This window comes from Glandiceps talaboti, chromosome 2, assembly GCF_964340395.1.
Source record: "Glandiceps talaboti chromosome 2, keGlaTala1.1, whole genome shotgun sequence".
Classification (NCBI taxonomy): Eukaryota; Metazoa; Hemichordata; class Enteropneusta; family Spengelidae; genus Glandiceps; species Glandiceps talaboti.
In genome coordinates, this window is record NC_135550.1 from 19,952,060 (window position 1) to 19,970,452 (window position 18,393).

The 18,393-nt window shown below is 36.5% G+C and overlaps 2 protein-coding genes across 3 annotated transcripts; one reads left to right on the plus strand and one right to left on the minus strand.

Moving 5' to 3' along the window:
• The first annotated feature begins 967 nt into the window (after window positions 1–967).
• LOC144452521 (nuclear exosome regulator NRDE2-like) lies at window positions 968–11,334 on the plus strand. The gene is made up of 9 exons (XM_078143626.1): window positions 968–1,144; window positions 2,505–3,009; window positions 3,670–4,739; window positions 5,184–5,320; window positions 5,814–5,946; window positions 6,260–7,900; window positions 8,298–8,422; window positions 9,286–9,357; window positions 9,708–11,334. Exons 1-9 carry the CDS (start codon window positions 973–975, stop codon window positions 9,903–9,905), a joined length of 4,053 nt encoding a protein of 1,350 aa, XP_077999752.1. The 5' UTR covers window positions 968–972; the 3' UTR covers window positions 9,906–11,334.
• Window positions 11,309–14,538, minus strand: LOC144452532 (uncharacterized). 2 transcript variants are annotated; one of them, XM_078143644.1, is made up of 2 exons: window positions 14,286–14,538; window positions 11,309–13,226 (listed from the first exon to the last, which is right to left on the minus strand). In XM_078143644.1, the coding sequence occupies exon 2, from the start codon at window positions 13,109–13,111 to the stop codon at window positions 11,789–11,791; it is 1,323 nt and encodes a 440-aa protein (XP_077999770.1). In that variant the 5' UTR covers window positions 13,112–13,226; window positions 14,286–14,538; the 3' UTR covers window positions 11,309–11,788. The 2 variants fall into 2 exon arrangements, with proteins under 2 accessions (XP_077999770.1, XP_077999762.1); XM_078143636.1 differs by lacking the exon at window positions 14,286–14,538 and adding an exon at window positions 13,662–13,794.
• Window positions 14,539–18,393: the final 3,855 nt, after the last annotated feature.

An 18,393-nucleotide genomic window follows, 5' to 3' on the forward strand; every position in this document is an offset into this window, starting at 1 on the left:
TATTTCAGCATTCGGTATTTAAAGACATTGGTGACTTCCACCCATAACATTGCATCTCAATTCTCGTTGCACACTCCTACTTGTTGTTTACACCTCACAAGTACAGTTATGCAGAGAGAAATTACTGGTTTAACGTTGTATACATTTTATCTCCCAACTCAGTCAGCTTTCGATTGATATAGTACCGTAAATCGGATCCACTGAATTAGTTGTCATACTCGTTGATTACACCCCACAAGTAGATGAAACTAAATCATGTAAATGAACAACTGGTACTTTCTCATCAAAAACTGATGGCTGTAGTGTGCTGTACGATTTATTTATAACATGACCACGTGTACTCCTGAACTTATCCTTTGTGGGTAAACAACATAGACGATCATTTTATAGAAATAAACAAACAAACAAATAAATAAATAAATGAATAAAGAAACAATGCATGTACGTTCATCCATGGAAGTAGAACCCTACTTCCATGGTTCATCCGTGTAAAAGGAATAAACGTAAAGATGAGCAGAAGTGGCTATGACATGATATAGAATATTTAGCAACGTGATATCCGGAGTGGACTTTATCTGGAGATACATGTGGATGTAAAATGAATATGTTTGTTTGATTGATTGATTAAATCTTAGTTTCACTAAAAAAACAAGTCTATTTTTTACTAATACTTTCAAAATTTCGCATCAAGTTTAGGCTGAGGTCGTTCCTTTACATATGTCAGTATTTACCCCAAAACCTTGACTCAGTAAAATTGTGTCACTTACATAGCACATACGTAAAGGAATGAATCAACACACTGGGTCGCTCAGTGCAAGAATTGTATTTTATATAATTACAAATTGCGGCATAAAATAGTACACGCAACTTTGAAATGACACATGTGAGTTGTACGTGTCAGATACCGAGACAAATGAACATCTCGAATCACTACCCACAACGCACCGCGACTTTCTTTACTACATTGTAAATATGGCGGACGACGATAACTCAACGTCGGCCAGTCCGCCGAGAGTAACGCCGCTTTTTCCAGTTGTTGGAAACCAGTCAGAACGAAATAACAGATTGAGTAAACAAAGCCTGTTTCCTTCCGTTTCTATGGTCACTGTGGAGGAAAAAGAAGGGACAAAAGGTTCAAAACAGGGTATGTAAAGCTCGCGCTCGCAGGCTAGTACATGAGTCAACGGGGACATACTATTACTAGTATTAGTTCTGCTTGCAGACGGGATCGAGAGCCCTACAAATTTCCATCGTGGAAATTTGTAGGACTTTTGCCTCGCCGTGTTCATTCTAAAACGTCTGAAAGTACTGTTTAATTTCAGACGGGTGGAATATAACTGTAAATCCGTTGTGAACCCACGTAGTGAAGAGTGACATAAAATATAGCGTTCTTCCTTGTCGATTTGACTTCTTCGCATGTTTCGAACATGTGTGATGTTTTAATATCGCCACTGCCTCAATAAAGACAGATTTAAAAAAAAAAAAAAGTTATTCACTTACCAAATAGTCTTGGACGACCCCTCTCGAACGTCTTCCCTGCGTCATGGTGCGTTGAAATAATAGTGGCAGTTGCACAGTCGATCTATTTATACCTCTAGCTACGTACTACGTTGTATGGACGTTTGTATTGATCAATGAATGAGTCATCGCAGGTATTGCCCAATATTGCTCAACGTTGGTTTGTCGTCGCAATACGTTCGCAATACGTCGAACTGTGGGCGGAATTTTAATATCGACCTACAAACTGCGTTCGACAAACGTATGGCCACGTTTTCGTTAAATTTCAAATTGAATACGTCGTTACAATGTGTTCTCAAAATATGTCGTGACACGATTCAAAAAGAGTTGACTTGTGAAATATCAATTATCATGAAAAATGTCACTTTTCCCGTCTGCTAAAGTGTGTTGCATGAACGACAGAAACCCATGTTTTAGTAAGTTTGTACCACTACTAACTGTTGATTTGTACATGAATTGCATGGCAATAGAGAATATCATAGGATATTGTGTGTAGCATATTCTAGCAAGTTTGATTTTTTTTAGGAGAAACTAAACCAACTTGGTGTGTCACTGATATCATTACCAGTATGCAGTATATGATGAGTGTGTGTGTGTGTGTGTGTGTGTGTGTGTGACATGTCATCATTGTTCATATGTACTTTTATGTAGTGTTTGTTCCTGATCTGTGAGATTTTACAGAGGTGTGACAACACACTACATTGCATTTAGTATATCAAGTCTGGTTTGCTCAAATAATGAGACTATAGATTTATATTTCCACCTTGTTTGCCATCAAAATTAATAATCTCTACTTGAAGCTTGTAGATGCTATGTATATAGCCACATGTAGTGGCAGTTGCAAAATGTGATAGCAGTGATATCACCATTTGTGTAAACTATGAACAAAATCATTTCCCTGATGTGAAAATATTTAAAATCAGCCTAATTGTTTGACCCTTGTAATTGATCTAATTCTTTAATATTACATTTTTTTTATTCCTCAGACACTCCAAAGTATGACTGGCTACAGAATTCAAGTTTCAAACCAGAAGATGCCATTGTCATAGATGATCTGTACAAAAAGAAATCAAGAAACACTGACGAAGCAGCGGATAGCACAGATGTGAAACCACAAAATGTTGCAACAGAAGGAGAAAAGGGAAAGAGAAAAGGGGAGAAAGAACAAAAAAGGAAACATAAGCACAGAAGATACTCCTCAGATTCTGATGAAGAGCGCCCCCACAAGGCCAAGACAGAAAAATACAAGTCACACAGAAAGAGACATTATGATTCAGACGAGTACAAATCCAGTGATGACAACAGAGATAAAAAGAGGTCAAATAGGAACAAAAAACATAAAAAGAAGCACAAACATCGATATAGTGACTCTTCTGATGATGAAAGGGAAAGAAATAAGAGAAAAGAAAAACATAAATCTGAACCACATTACAAACACAAGAAACACAAACATCATACAGATTTAGTGAATGTGAAATCGGAGAGAAACAGGTAAGTTTGCATTGGTAAATATAGTATTTTTAAAATAAACTATATTTGCCAAGGTTTAGGAAACTTGATATACAACAAAGTTGTTGCAAGGCTGTACAGATTATCTTCAATAATATGAAAGTAGCCATAGGGATGAGGATTGGATAATTATTTTGGATTTTTAATTTATAAAACTATTTTGTCATGGCTTCCTGCCTGTGAAAACAATGTGAAACAACATATATTATGGCAAATGCTTGTTTGTAACTCAAGAATAAATTGTAAAATGTTTGTTACTGTATGTACAATTTACACATTTTTTTTAGCATTTTGCAATATACAAACACAGACTTTGCCATGTTGTTTCACATTGACTTTCCAAGTAGGAAGCCATGATAAAATTGTTTTATCAATTAAAAATCCAAAATAAATACCCAATCCTCATCCATATGGCCACTTTAAAGAGACAGTTGACTGTTGAGTATGATAGTAATCATAATGTACAGATTGGGGTGGGGGTCGGGTGGCCTGTTGATTGAGCACAAGTTTTAAACCCAAATTCCTACATTAATAGTGTTTAGTATAAACTGATCTTTGAACTGAAGAAGTGTTGCAATTTTTATACTTTTAATATACAAGTGTAAATACATCTGTCATACAAATATTTTCATATATTTACAGTGGGAGCAATGCAAGTGAGTTAATAAAACCAAAAACAAACTGGATAGATGAAACAAGCCTGAAACTTGAAGATGCTTACAGAGTTGACAAGAAGTGTGACAAAAACAATCTTGCATTTGAATCCTTATATTACTTGGATACTGCAAGGTATCACAGAGTAGGTCAATCTTGTGTGGGCATGCCAAGAGGTCAGACCATACAATGGACAGACAAAAAACAGAAAAAGAAGAAAAAGAAACTAGATGCAGGCAGGTATTATGGCAAAGATGCTGTGTTATCTGTTATAGATGATAAAGTCAAGGTTATTGATGTTTCCAAACCTAAACTTGAAAGTGAGCGAGGTGGACATGCACGAAGTAGTGATTTGACCTATGTACCACTAGAAATCTCCATGACTGAAGTGACTGTAGTTGTACCAAGACTTGACAAAGACAGGATGTTTGAAGCTGTAGACCCACTTGGAATTCATGATCTAGCCACTCAGAAGTATCTCCAAGGGAAAGGAAACCCAAAACCGGATATCAGCAATGTTAGTGCATTCTTTGAAGACAAAGAAGCGGAAACAAGGAGTGAAGTCATGAGAAAAAAGATTGAGATGTTCAATCGGAAGACGCATAAAGACCCACAGGATGTCAAAACGTGGTTAGAATTTGTCAAGTTTCAAGATGAAGTTGCAAGCCAAGGAATCTTTGAGATGGATGATACAGCAGAGGTAGACAAAAGGAAGAAATTTAATCTTGCTATCATGGAGAAGAAAATATCAATTTTAGAGAAAGCTATTGAGAAAAATCCAACTTCCATTGATTTGAAAATAGAACATCTAGAACTTTCCAGGGAGTTTTGGTCATCTTCAAAACTACATGAACACTGGCAACAGATGGCTTTCTGTCATCCTAATGATGCATTGCTATGGCAACAGTATCTGATGTTTTCCCAGTCCAGCTTTTCCGTGTTTACATTCAGTAAGATTCAAAAACTGTATGGTAAATGTCTAAGTACACTGTCATCGGTTGCTGAGGGAACTTTTCAGTCACACAGACCACTGCCACACACAGAACAGTACATGTTAGGTGAGTAAAGTTTTGAATTAATGCAGTGATCATTTTAAAAGTACATATACACAATTATAGAATCAGGGATTAGAGGAGAGCTACGAGGTGCAATTTTCAAGCTCTGCAAATAATGGCCAAGTATTAGCAAGGTTATTGTTTGTGTTCTATCTTTAAAGAAAACAACCATATTTTGTAGGATCATACATAGCCAATGTCATGTTTACTTCTCTTACAATTATTCTCATCTGAAAATGTTTTAATAATATTAAATTTTACATCTCCCATTAGAAGCCTGGTATAGCAATGTCGCCCTCTAGTGTTGATGCACACTGTAAATTTATTTCTCTGCATGTTCATGATGTTGTGAGGTGTCTCTAGTTTTGTGTCTTCCAGATAATTCACAGACACTAAAGAAGGTTTTGCAATAAAATAGCTATTAACCAAAATGTTATTTTCTTTCAGATTTATTTATGCAACAATGTGAGTACATGAGACAAGTTGGTCATGTTGAGAAAGCCATCGCTGCTTTCCAAGCAATGATAGAGTTCAATTGTTTCTGTCCATCACATTTAGAGGAATCTACCAAACCAAGTGGTCAGGTAAGCAGTCCCCTTACATGAACAGGTTCAACCTAGTCCAGTCAGTTGATAATCGTAGCTCAATAAAGTTAACATGATGGGATATCGAAACAGGAAAGATCCCTTAAAGGGGGCAGTATCATTGTTCTTGCACATGAGGGTTAACAATATGCTAGTGATTTGTTTAGAAAGAGACATACAGTGCAACACTTATGTTACCTTGATTCTCAATTATTGGTGGATGAAAATGCCAAAAGATATAGACACAAATAGGCCTAGCAACTAAGACCTAGCAACAGCAAACTGACAGTGTCTATTGCAAAGATGACAACTGTGATGGGGTAGTCAAGTGAATGAGCGTTATTGTTGTAACAGCTAGACTGGAGTAATATCAGGTACTGTTTAGCCTTTCAATCAGCTAGTTTAGAATAGTATTGTATTGTTTTGAGTAGTGTTAGATACTCTTTAATGTAGTAGTATAAGGGTTATGAAATATTTATATTCTTAACCCCAGGTTGCATTCTTTGAGACATTTTGGGATAGTGAAGAAGCTAAGTTTGGTGAGAAAGGTGCCAAAGGTTGGAATAAATGGATGCATAAGAAGGAGAAGGGAGGATGGGAAGAAGTGGTATTGTTAGGACAACAAGGTAATGTAATGTAAATCAACTTGCCTTGTATGTATGTATGTATGTATGTATGTATGTATGTATGTATGTATGTATGTATGTATGTATGTATGTGTGTGTGTATGTGTGTGTGTATGTGTGTGTGTGTATGTATGTATGTATGTATGTATGTATGTATGTATGTATGTATGTATGTATGTATGTATGTATGTTGTGATTGTTGGTAACTATCTTTCCACATTCTGATGACTGTACAAGTAGCATGTGTTCAAAATTTTGGAGAAGTTTTAGAAAATGATAATTGATATGATTTCTTTAATTTTTGTTGTTATAGATGAAGAGGATGAAATTGACAAAGAAGATGAACTCATACAAACCAGTGATCCACTGTGGAAAGTATGGTATAAAGTAGAAAACAGCAGAGAACAACAACACTGGTTACCATGGAAACCAGACACAAAGAAAGGAGAGACTGAAGATGACTGTGAAGATCCTGACAGAATGGTGTTATTTGATGACATCAGTTCATCATTATTCAAAGTCACATCACTAGATCTAAAGTTTCTACTTGTACTCCGTTTCCTTCACTTTCTTGGCATACCTACCTGTCCGGTGTACTCCACAGCTTGCTTTCAAACTGAGAGACACTTCCTTGTTAGCTTAGAAGACACATCACAAGTTTTACAGCAGTCGTTCAGCTCATCTGGACTAGGATGGTGTCTGATGTGTAAAGGTGTGAATTGTGGGCTACCAACCCTAGATATGGAGACACAGTCTACATGTAGAGAGAAGGGGCCTTGGTATCAGAGATCTGTCGAATTCAATGAGCTCATAACACAGGTGTTCTCACAAATTCTTCACTTTTTCACTGGTGATGCAAGGACTCATCTCACTTTGGTTTGGCTACAGTATGAGGCTGCAAAGGCCTCCATTGGCAGTAAGAAGTCCAAACATAAAACTAAAACTGCCAGGAAGTTTGCAAAGTCGGTGTTGAAAGAAAGCCACAACAGGAATAATTTACTACTGTGGGAAGCGTACGCACAGTTTGAATGGTCTGCTGGTAATGTGGATGAAGCAAGGAAAGTCTTTGATATGGCCTTAGCCTTGTATGGTCAACTTGGTAAGGATGTGCAAAGTCTAGACATGAAACTAGCTGCTGCCAAACTGTGCCATAGGTATGCTGAACTTGAACTTGGATTTGACAAGGTAGACCAGTGGACGTTAAATTGTTTGAAGAATAACAAGACAGAGAGATTGATAGTAGAAGAATCAGTGAAAAACCGGGCTTTGCACATACTGACCAGGTTTGGAGAAGGCAGCATTTATAGTGCTACAAGCAGCAATACTTCAGTAAATCCACTCAGTGTGCTAAAAGCAAGGAATATTTATCAACAGGAATTCCACAAAAAGGCGGAATCTCACAAAGAGAATCTATCATCTGTGTCTAATATTCAGGTACCATGTGGCAGCTTCATCATGCATTTCACAATCTGTTATGCCCTTTTCCAGTATCTGAGTGTAGGGTTGCAGGCGGCCACCATCATCTTTGAAGAAGGTCTGACTATGTTGAAAAGTCTGTGTAAATTTCCTCAACGAACTGAGGACAGGTTTAACAGCATCGCAGAGCATTGTGTGTTGGACTATGAGATCCTACTGACAGCATATGTAAGACTTCACTTCTATCACATGATGCATCGATCAGTGGCACTCACTCCAGTTAGGAATCTCCTCAAGAGAGCAATGGCAGAGTTTCCAGACAGTCCCACCTTTATGCATTACTTTATTGTGCTAGAGTTGAGGTCCCACATAGCTGGTCGAGTGAGGAGATACTTTGACCATGCCACAAAGGAAACAACCACACCATTGCCATGGTTGTATGGTGTGTTTGCTGAACAGTTGAGACAACACACTATAGAACAAACACTAGGACAAGCCACTGTACCTCTATCACTACCAAACGTAGCACCATCCACTGGTAAGTTTGTTTTTAAAAATTTCAAAAAGTTATTTTTGAAGTATGTTCTTTATTTGTGTGGTCTGCACATGATGATGCCATGAAAAGATCTTAAGTTTTCTTAATGGACATGGTTCTGTGCTTTGTTTTTAGGTCTGTATTGTGATATCCAATGTCTGTGTGTGTGTGTGTGTGTGTGTGTGTGTGTGTGTGTGTGTGTGTATGTGTTATGTTACTATTTGCATGTGTTATGTTATTATATGAGTGTGTCATGTTCCTGTGTTATGTTAGTTGGGATGTGTACTATATGATACTGTGATAAGTGTCACTGTCCTGTTATGTAAAATGTATTATGTACATAGATAAACTTAAATATTACAGTCTTGATCATTTTAATTTCTGTGTTTGTCCATGACAGCTTTGACTTGGCAGCTACCATCTACTGGTATAACTCACAGAATAAGGTCATTATTTGAAAAGTCTGTGTCACACAGGACTGTTAGGTATAGTGTACTACTGTGGAGGATGTATATTCAGTTTGAGGTAAGTTGACAATCATAGCTTTTATCAAATATGTCTAGAAAGGCTCTTCATATTACCTGACAAGTGACATGGCAAGTCTGATGACAATATAACAAACCCTAGTTGTTGTAGACATGTAGTTTGACATTCAAATGATTGTTTTGTCCCAATCTTTCTTGACATTATTTGTTTGATTATCGATGCTGTGACTTGGGAGGATAATGTACCAAAGTAGATTTGTTGCCCAGCTGCCAGTGTTGGCTGGGTTTGATTAAAATATGAACCAGGTCTGTATGTAAGCAGTGTGATGCTCAGTTTGACCCTGCCAAACAATGTAGGTTTCCCCCAGGTACTCTAGTTTCCTCCTGCTTTAACAACTCTGCAGGGCACAGGACGCTACTCCTTGGCAACCATTCAACAAATTTCTGAATTCATTTAGACGAATAAAGATTATCATTATTATTATTATATGAAAAGTTCAATATTTTTATAAAAACTTTACAAAGAGCTGACATTCAGGAAATAATGTACAATCAGAGTGTAATTCTCCACTCTCATAATGTTGTGTAGGAAGGGATATTGTGTATTAGAAAATTGTATGCATAGTACATTATATATCAGAATGTCCTATGCTTTGTTTATACAACTGTGTTATTATCACAGTAACAGCTGTCATTGTTTAGAATGTGTAATAGCCTTTACCGACAAATTATAAAGTCAATTTTGTCATGCAATCAACCAGAAAACATGGTTGCAAGCTTGTTGTCTAGAATCATAAAGGATTCTGTTATTGTCATGTTACAGTTTGTTGGGAAATTATCATCCAACTGGAATGATTTGTGAGGGGTCAATTATTGACAGTGTTTCTGTTGATGTATCTACAGGTGTTACATGGAAGTAAGGAAAGAGGCAAGTCTATATTCTACAGAAGTCTTCAACACTGCCCCTGGGCCAAGGTAAGATATTCGATACTGTTATTTTAATCTATTTTATAATTTGATTAAGACCTTTTAGGATGTTAAAGAACAGCTGGGGGATAATGGGACTTAGGCAGCAATGTGGTCTTGATTTTAATGATCAACTTAGCATTATTAGCCTTGAATGGGTGGGATAAATATTTGTACTAAATCTATAAAAGTTAATGTTTATTTTCAACTTGCATGTGCTATTTGTTGCCATGAAAGTAAAGAATATGACATGCAATGAAATTTTGCATTTGTGACACAATGCTGAAAGTTAAACGAGAGACCCTGATGATTTCTTCAATGATAACTCATGTAACTTGTGATTTGGTTGTTATTGACAGGTGATCTATATGGATGCTGTACAGTACTTTCCCAGTGATCTACTCCAGATACTGGATTTAATGATGGAAAAGGAGATCAGAGTACGGGCTCCTCTAGAAGAAATTGAATTATTAATGAAAGCTAAACAACAAGAACTTGATACAGAATCTGACAAACTTGATGAAGATGAAGCTGAAGGTGAAGATGTTCAACTGTAATGTGTTGATGTCACCACCTTATACTTGACTTTGAACAGAAATTGATGTGGCACTCGGGTGGAGAGAGGACATTGAATAAAAATGAACTTGTCACACTTGGATCAAGACAGATACCCAACAGCAGGTGTAAAAAAATTAGTAGCTCCTGGCAGTGTTGGCTGTAAGCCAAAGTCTGAGACAAGATAAATCACCAAGTGACTGACTATATCATTTCTATGAACCATATTCAATTTTGTATACATTACAGAGTGAAGACATTTGCATTATATCACCTCTACTCTATACTTTGAAAGGTCCAACCGTTGGTCCGCTTATGTATCCTCTTGCTATCTACATGAGAGAACGCATTATATAAGCGAAAAAAACACCTGGATCTTTCAGGCTATTCTACGGTATTGAAGATCTCACATGGGAGAACTAAAACATCTTTCATGTTCTGTTTGCAATCAGCATGGTCTATACTACTGATACGAAAGTTGTAAAATGGGTTTGAGATTAGGGAATGTCAAAAATCTGAAAAGTTTTGTTGTGGACCTTTAAAAGCAGCTGATCCATGCTTCAGAAATGTTGACTTTTAAAAGAAACAGTGGTACTACTAGTTACTACATGTCACAAAGTGATGATTTACTACAAAGGAAATAGCATGTGCTGCTGGTACTTAGTAGTACTGTTATGATTACTTTGGAAAGTTTAGTAAAAAAAATATTGATAACTATATATGGACATACAGATATGTGATGCAATTGAAACTATTTTACATAACTACACAACTATCATTCTTCAAGTTTGTCATTGAAATCATAAAATGATAGAATATAAAAGCAGTATAAAAACAGATTTAGTAAAGATTAGCAAACAAGAGGTGTGAGAATGACCTAATTATGGGTATTGTCATGTAAATGAGGTAGTTGTGACATGAATATTCATGAAGTGGGTGAACCATTCACAATACATTATGCAATTTGTAAACAAAGCCTGAAGACAGACAGAATGATATCAACTCTCACCTACTCATTACAACTGGCAAAACAGTTCAAGTGGATTTACAGTGCAAATAAATGATGATATTTATAGTACAATGCAGTGTTTGTACAGTTGATGTGTACCTTGTGCAACTACAAATACTGCAGTTCTAATTTCAAAAGAAATAATGCCCCCAAATAGAGATGGTAGTCTCCTCTCTGACCCTACTAGGTTGAATAGCTTTGATTGAATAAATCCATGGATTGTAGTCACTGTACAGTATCTCACACACTAAATAACGTCTGCCGTTTCATAGATGTTCACAGAGGACACCTGTCTGAAATTGATTAAATGGATTTTTAATCTGTAAACCAATTTATTTTATTAATAGAACACATTGAGAGAAGAGAGGGTAGCAACAGACTACTTGATAGTACCTGTAATGCGAAATGTTGGATTTTAGAAATTAGGACATTGCTGACATCTACTGTTAAATATTTTAGCTCTCTAGACTCGTTTTTTTTTCACAAATAATCAGCCAAGTGGTGACATGGTAAAAGTAATTTATTGCACTTTCCAGCAAGTACTATAGTACATATAAATATAAAAGTTGTCATAGTTTTTATCACCTAATTCACAATAGTGTATACAATTTTACATGTAGTAGCCCCAGGTAACAGTACAAATTAGAAAGAAGGGTGACATTTCTCATTGAATAGATAATGCCTATATTAATTCAATTAGTCGTCATGACAACCATATTTATACAAAATGTCCTTTACAATGTTTGTATTCATAACACACTCAAATTAGGTTATGGTGATGTATTAAAATATGAAACAGGTAGGTTGGCATGGCAACGACCTCAATTACAAGTGACATGTTATGTGAATGTGCAATCATCGACAGAGAAGTGAAATTTAATCGGAGTCTGAATCCGAACTGAGGCTTTCTAAGAATTTTTCCAGTTTTTGTATATTTTTCTCTGATCGATTTTCATTGAAATCAGTATCGTCGTCGTCGTCTTCGTCGTCTTCTATAATTCTGTCAACCAGAAAGTCTGTGATTGACGTCTCTGATCGTACAGGGTAGCAGTCTTTAGCTTCCTCGATAACGGATAATAAATTGACCGTGTTCAAATCTAACGGTCCAGCAAAAGACATTCTTTTGTTACTCCCCGCTCTTTGACTACTACAGTTACTACTAAACAGACTTTCCTTATCAGCGTTGAGCAACGACATTGGTCCGTCAACAAGAGATGACCGTCTACCCCCCAACCAAGCTCCTTTCCCAATCGTTGGCATTGTCTTGTCGGGAATAAGGCTGGACCTTCGGCCCCAGACTGCGGGACCTTTCTTGAAGTAAGCCGCTTTTTGTGACGCTTTAACGTCGGACAATGTCAGTCTTCGCTCTCCGTGAGATTTTCGATAACTTTCAAGTAGTCGCTCGTAAGAAGATTCACTCAATACCGAATCTTCTGATGACGACTTGAGCGATTCCTTAGACGGGCTTGTGGCGTTTAAGTTCATGAATTTTTGTAAATGATCAGCCAAGTCGGTTGCTGATGATGGAGGAGTTTCTTCAATAAATCGATGCTTCTCTGGAAATAGATCGACGAATTCTTGAAATTCGTCATCAGGACCGGATAGCGCAATAACTCCATGAGAGTAATCGGCTACTACGATCGAATGACGTTTTGTGTGATATTCCTTGAGTTTCACTTCCTTTTCTTCAGGTTGGCTATATTTGTGCATCAGTAGGGGAAAGTGATCCCCGTATCCAAAAAGACCGTGATCGACAGTACTAAATGGTTTCAAACACCAGTCCTCCATATCGTTCTCAATAACTCCTGGTCTCTTGTCAAATGTAGTCAGTGGTCGACGAACTAAAGTATTAATTCCATCTAATGAGATAGCAGGCAATGACTTCCTCATATTCTGACTGGCATCTCCACTAGGTGCTCCCGGATCTCGCCCCGATTTTGTCGCTTTCGGCCTTGGTTCATACCACTCATCTCGACGCTTGATATCTCTTAATCGTTTAGTATTTTCTAGAAATTTTCGCATATTAACCCTTTCTTGAAAGTGTTTCGAATCGAAATATCCAATATCTGGTTTATTCTGGCCAGCTTGATGAACTTTTTCACATTCTCCGAATAGACATTGTATTCTTGGCAAGCGTGTCTTGCATGGCGTAGTCTTCGGTCGCTGTAGAAATGTCACCCGGGGGTTGCAGGTTGTCATGTCGTAACATTCACTTAGGTCGCGTTTGCCCGAAGCAACAAGCTCTGTCGTTATTCAATGTGGATATTTCAGGGCCCAGTCATTGTACACGAATCTTCTCCGCTTTTAGCCATATCTGTAGAGAAAACGACATGTTTCTATATTAATTCCGTTACCAGGTAAGGTGTCACTTGGCGCAGTGAATGACGACCACAGCGAACAGAACTGAAGAGCAGAACGTTGACAATGTCATAGCTATACATTACATAGCCGACAAACAAATATCTGTGTACATGTTAGTAAAGTTAGCAGCCAACATAAACTGCCTTTTGGCTAAAGAAAAGTAAAGAACAACATTGAATAGTCAATTGTACGAAGATTCACCGATTGAAAGAATAGTATTGTGTTATTCAAACCCCGGCATATTTTGATGAAAGGTACAAGCCCTCGCTATTAGGCCTTTACCGTTGTCATTGGCAATCTATTTCATGCAAACTGATCAAAATAATTACATTGTTTAAATAATTGTTTGATACGTCGGTCTAATTAACTCGAAGTATTTCCTATTTACCCGATACTGCAGGTGATGACAGAATTCCAATAAAAAATGTTGATCTGAACACATTACTTCACATTAGCCTCACACATAGACTACAATTGGTACACTTGGTGGTCGATAGAACGTTCCGCTTTGGAACATAAACTAGTTCGACAACTAGAACACGCGGGATTATACGAGAATACTATCATTTAAAATTCCATTACAGCCTTTGAACGCGTAATTCATTCGTGTAACGTCGGGAGAATTCAATTAATATGTATGTAATTTAGCTGTAGGACTTCATGTCCATGGAGACCATCATTTTTCAATTAATTTAATATGTTGATTGCTTTTCATACAACGTAATATTAGCACGGCTTTGAAAAAAATCCTATGATTTGACAGTATATTAACCACCTTGCTATTTGAGCACTGAGACATACGTGGATATAGCACACTGAATTTTAAAACAAACAGCTAATAAAATATGAGAAAATGGACCATTGGAACCAAAATATAAAATACTGTTCAGCTTGGTCTTTATATTTATCTCATTAATGTAATTATTGTATGCATTGTCGATGAAAGAAATATTTACTTCCGTGAAATGAGTTTACATCCTCTCCTGTTACTGTAACAAAGCTATATACTTACCGTGTCGTGCGTTCTTGTTTCCATGGAAATGTCGTTATCGTAAAGCTGAACGAGTTACGCCAAAATATTACAATATTTCTGAAACCGTGACAGTTTTCGATCCCGAAACCAGATAAACGTCAACACACTTGTTCAAGGTTGACACACACACATGACGACGCAAAATTCTCGATGGCTAGCAACCTAACGCCGTGTTATGACAAATAGTGCTTATTATTCCGTGCATGTGCGCTTGGTTTTGTCGATCGTATAAAACGGGGATTTAATAGTTAGTGACGTCAGAGCGCGTCACACCGGGCTTCGAAATCAAAGGTCTCACGTATACGGAAGATTATCTCTCCTAATATATTGTTAGTAAATCCGTTAGTTTTGTACTATCACGACTACTGAAAACAGACTAATTTCCTTTAGAGATGATATGAATAGAAATTAAACCGTGTGGGCGCGCGAATTCTAAATGATTATTACAACTCTTTCGAGAGAAAGTAATAGGTCGAAATATTGCTGTCGAAAATTTTGGCTCTTTAAAAAAAAGGCTTGGCATGTAGTGCCACCGTACAAAAGTGCATGTATGCTACATGTAAATAGACTTTCAACTGTACTGTTCATTTATTTAAGATGGGCATTCTTTTCAAAGGTAAAAGACTGGAAAGTTCAGAGAGGCTTAAAACGAGACACGTGCGTTGAACACAACAATATCTAACGGTAAATACAATGTGATGGTGGTAGGTAACGGGGGCATTCATGTCGAACCTTAACTATAAAGGTGAGAGTGGTAGGTAACGGGGGCAATCATGCCGAACAAAGAGACCCTTCGATCTATCTGTCTAGGCCTATCGCAATGCACAATGAAACTAGACTGAAGAATCAACGCAACGTCGTATTTATGTTATTTGATGACTAGGCTGGATTTGGTACACAAGGTAAGACCTTCGTTACCATACCTGCCAATCAAATTGAAAAGAGGCGACGTATCACTTACCTGCTAATGCAGCCAGTCAAGTGTTTACACTGAATTTGACTGGTCTAATAATGACATGAATTCTTCGATACCATTAGATCTAAACAGGAGTATTGAGTTCGATGGGTCAAACAAAATATTCTAGGCGTTTACATGTAAAAAAATGTATGCAGTTTTAAAGTCTATGTACTGATCAGTTGTATAGTTATCGGAGTCAACAAAAGACTGAAGGCATTCCTTTATTTCAACTTTAAGTGTCTGAATAAATAGCCATGATATTCCAGGTAATGATACGATAAATATTTGTTGAGTTTATTACCACAAACACGTTTGCTTTTAACGCCATAACTGAGGCAAACGGTTTATTATAACGAGAAGTTAACTTGGAAAGCCCGGATTACAGGTATGGACGGACGACCAAATCTGTGCTTTGGCCATATTGTTGGAGCGAACTAATAAAAAACAAAACTATACCAGTGCCATCAATTTTGTACATTTTCTGTATAAACAGTAACGTTAGATGAATTATTAATAAATTACCCATTGAATAGGATATTACAGCATTAAAATAGGGGAAAGAATTGTCAATATATGTTTTGTATTTACAAAGTACGAATTTCGTTATTTACGCTATCTTTTACCGATGACATAAAAATTAGGAATTAAATTTGAGTGTCTTTCAACATTTCCGCTTCTATTATGTGCGGTAACTTTGAGTTTTTTTTCAACATGTCCGCTCCTTTTACAATTTTATGACTTTTTAGTGTATTGGGTACATTGTCCTCTTTATTTATTATTTTGTGTAATCGTAAGAAATTGACGCCAAGGTGGACATGAAATTGTTTTTGGTAATACCATTTGTATAATACATGTAACGCTGCATGTAACGCGTAGTAGTTAAAATCACGCCCCCGGTGTTTGCAATAAATTATCTTTTGTTTTTTGCTAGATTTCATCTTCCACTTACTCCCCGTATTTCCATCATTTGCAGCAATACCACACACAAAGAAGATGCTCAGGGATGAATCTTCAAAATACATGATAAATTTTACAAGCTGACTGAGGGATAAATTGAATTGTTTCTCAACAATTACATGTACTTCTTTACTGCATTATTTTATACCTTGACAGGGATCTCAACTGGGTGACATTATGCAGTGAATATTAAACATATTTGCATATTTATTACAATCAAAGTGACACCCAGAATAAATATACAATCTCTTGAGAATTACAGTCTTGACTGATTTACAGAAATTGTTTAAATGTCACGAAATACGTCTTATTTATATAATGGATAACTGATAAGAATCAGCTATAATTGCATCTAAGTTCTCTTTGGTCCTTTTGAGATAAACGATCGCCATGGTGATGTCACACAATATGAATATATCAACGTATTCATCATCTGCTTGACAGGCATTTATAGTCTTTTGCGCATGCGGCGTACGTTCAAGAATGTTTTCATGAAGGTAAAATCATGATCACCATTTCTTCCTGTCAAGTGGGAAATCACAGTCATTGTATTAAAATCTCAATATTGATCTAATACTCTTTATTGCTGGAGATGACCTGTGTGCGTGTGATAGAAATATTTATATGTAATAGAAAATGAAAATTTTTGATCATTTGGACCTTATACCCCCATAGTCTTCGTCTTGAGCACTAAAATTGTATTTTGCTTGATATTGACAGTTATGTTTATGGCAATGATCACCCCATCCCTCCCAAGACACCTGGTGGTTGCACGACAATGAGGGGGGGCGGGGGGGGGTATTTATTGCCGTAAAGAAACCAATCGGATTGTTGCCACAAACAACATGGTGGGCAATGGTTGGTTGGTTGGTTGGTTGGTTGGGTTTGGGGATGGGATGGGTGTACGTTACCGAAAAGAAACCTCTACCGTTTCTTAGTGACAATTTGTGATGATGGTTTTATCATTTATTTTTTGACATAATTCTTCATTTGTTATCTCAATATGCAAAAGCATTGAGACGTTTTCTTATAAATGCACTCTCAACTACCTAGCAAACATAACGAACTGTCTTTATCTAAACATCACGATACATTTCATAAAAAAATTGCAAAAAACGCTAGAGTGTACTTTTAGACTTTAAATCCCCCAAATGTATTCTTGAAAATCCAAGAGTTTAACCCCTCTTTATTTGATTACTTATTACAAGTTACTGTATGGATTGATGTAGCCCAGCGATTTGTCTATCTGGTTTTACAATAAAATTATTTTTTGTGATCTGAGATTAAAGTAGTGTTATTGTAGGGTATTTAGGTCCCATACATTATTTACAGCTTAAAGTGAAAGTGAGTATTTATCCAAAATCTACAACAGTTCTTCTTCCACAACACACGTTTTTGTCCTTTTATAATAATAGCCACTATATTCGAAATTCAGAACTATCTTTGAAGGCTCAAAACCACACAACAGATCAAAGAAATTAATAAGTATATGATGAATGAATGAATGAATGAATAAATAAATAAATGAATGAATGAATGAATGAATAAATGAATGAATGAATGAATGAATGAATGAATGAATGAATGAATAAATGAATAAATAAATAAATAAATAAATAAATAAATAAATAAATAAATAAATAAATAAAAATGAAAGGTCACATGCATTGGCTGATCCTAACTATCTTACTCAAAATCCTTAGCAATACATTATTAAACCAGTTAATATATGCCCTTCTGGACAGCTATTCTAGTTTGCTATTCATGTCGTGGTTGCTACGTCGGCATCATAAATATTTACGACTTTCGTCCGATTTCGGTGCATAAATGATTTGTACAAATGTTACCGCTACGTATTTATGTACATATGACAGCTATTTAACCTGTGGCACATTGACACCGCTACAAATCTATCATGTTTAGGCTTCGAGGTTCAATCTTGGCATGATGTATTATCCAATTCAATTTCAAATTGTCACTGATCTAGAGGCAAGTCTTGACGATTGCACTAGAAAAGTGATGCGAATGAATTAGGACGATGTTCGAATAACCTTACAATATTTATATTCAGATGTCAGGAAATATGTGCAACTCAGATAGCATGAAAACCTACAGGGATGAAGCATGACTGACGATCGAGCTAAGGGAACCTTCATTATGTATATTGATGAG

What these genes read in the sequence shown, in the direction of transcription:
- LOC144452521 (XM_078143626.1), top strand. Translation starts at nt 973, where the DNA reads ATGGCGGACGACGATAACTCAACGTCGGCCAGTCCGCCGAGAGTAACG. An exon ending in AAACGTAGCACCATCCACTG is followed by an intron (nt 7,901 to 8,297) that starts GTAAGTTTGTTT and finishes TGTCCATGACAG; the next exon opens with CTTTGACTTGGCAGCTACCA. An exon ending in AACACTGCCCCTGGGCCAAG is followed by an intron (nt 9,358 to 9,707) that starts GTAAGATATTCG and finishes TGTTATTGACAG; the next exon opens with GTGATCTATATGGATGCTGT.
- LOC144452532 (XM_078143644.1), bottom strand. Translation starts at nt 13,111, where the DNA reads ATGACAACCTGCAACCCCCGGGTGACATTTCTACAGCGACCGAAGACT.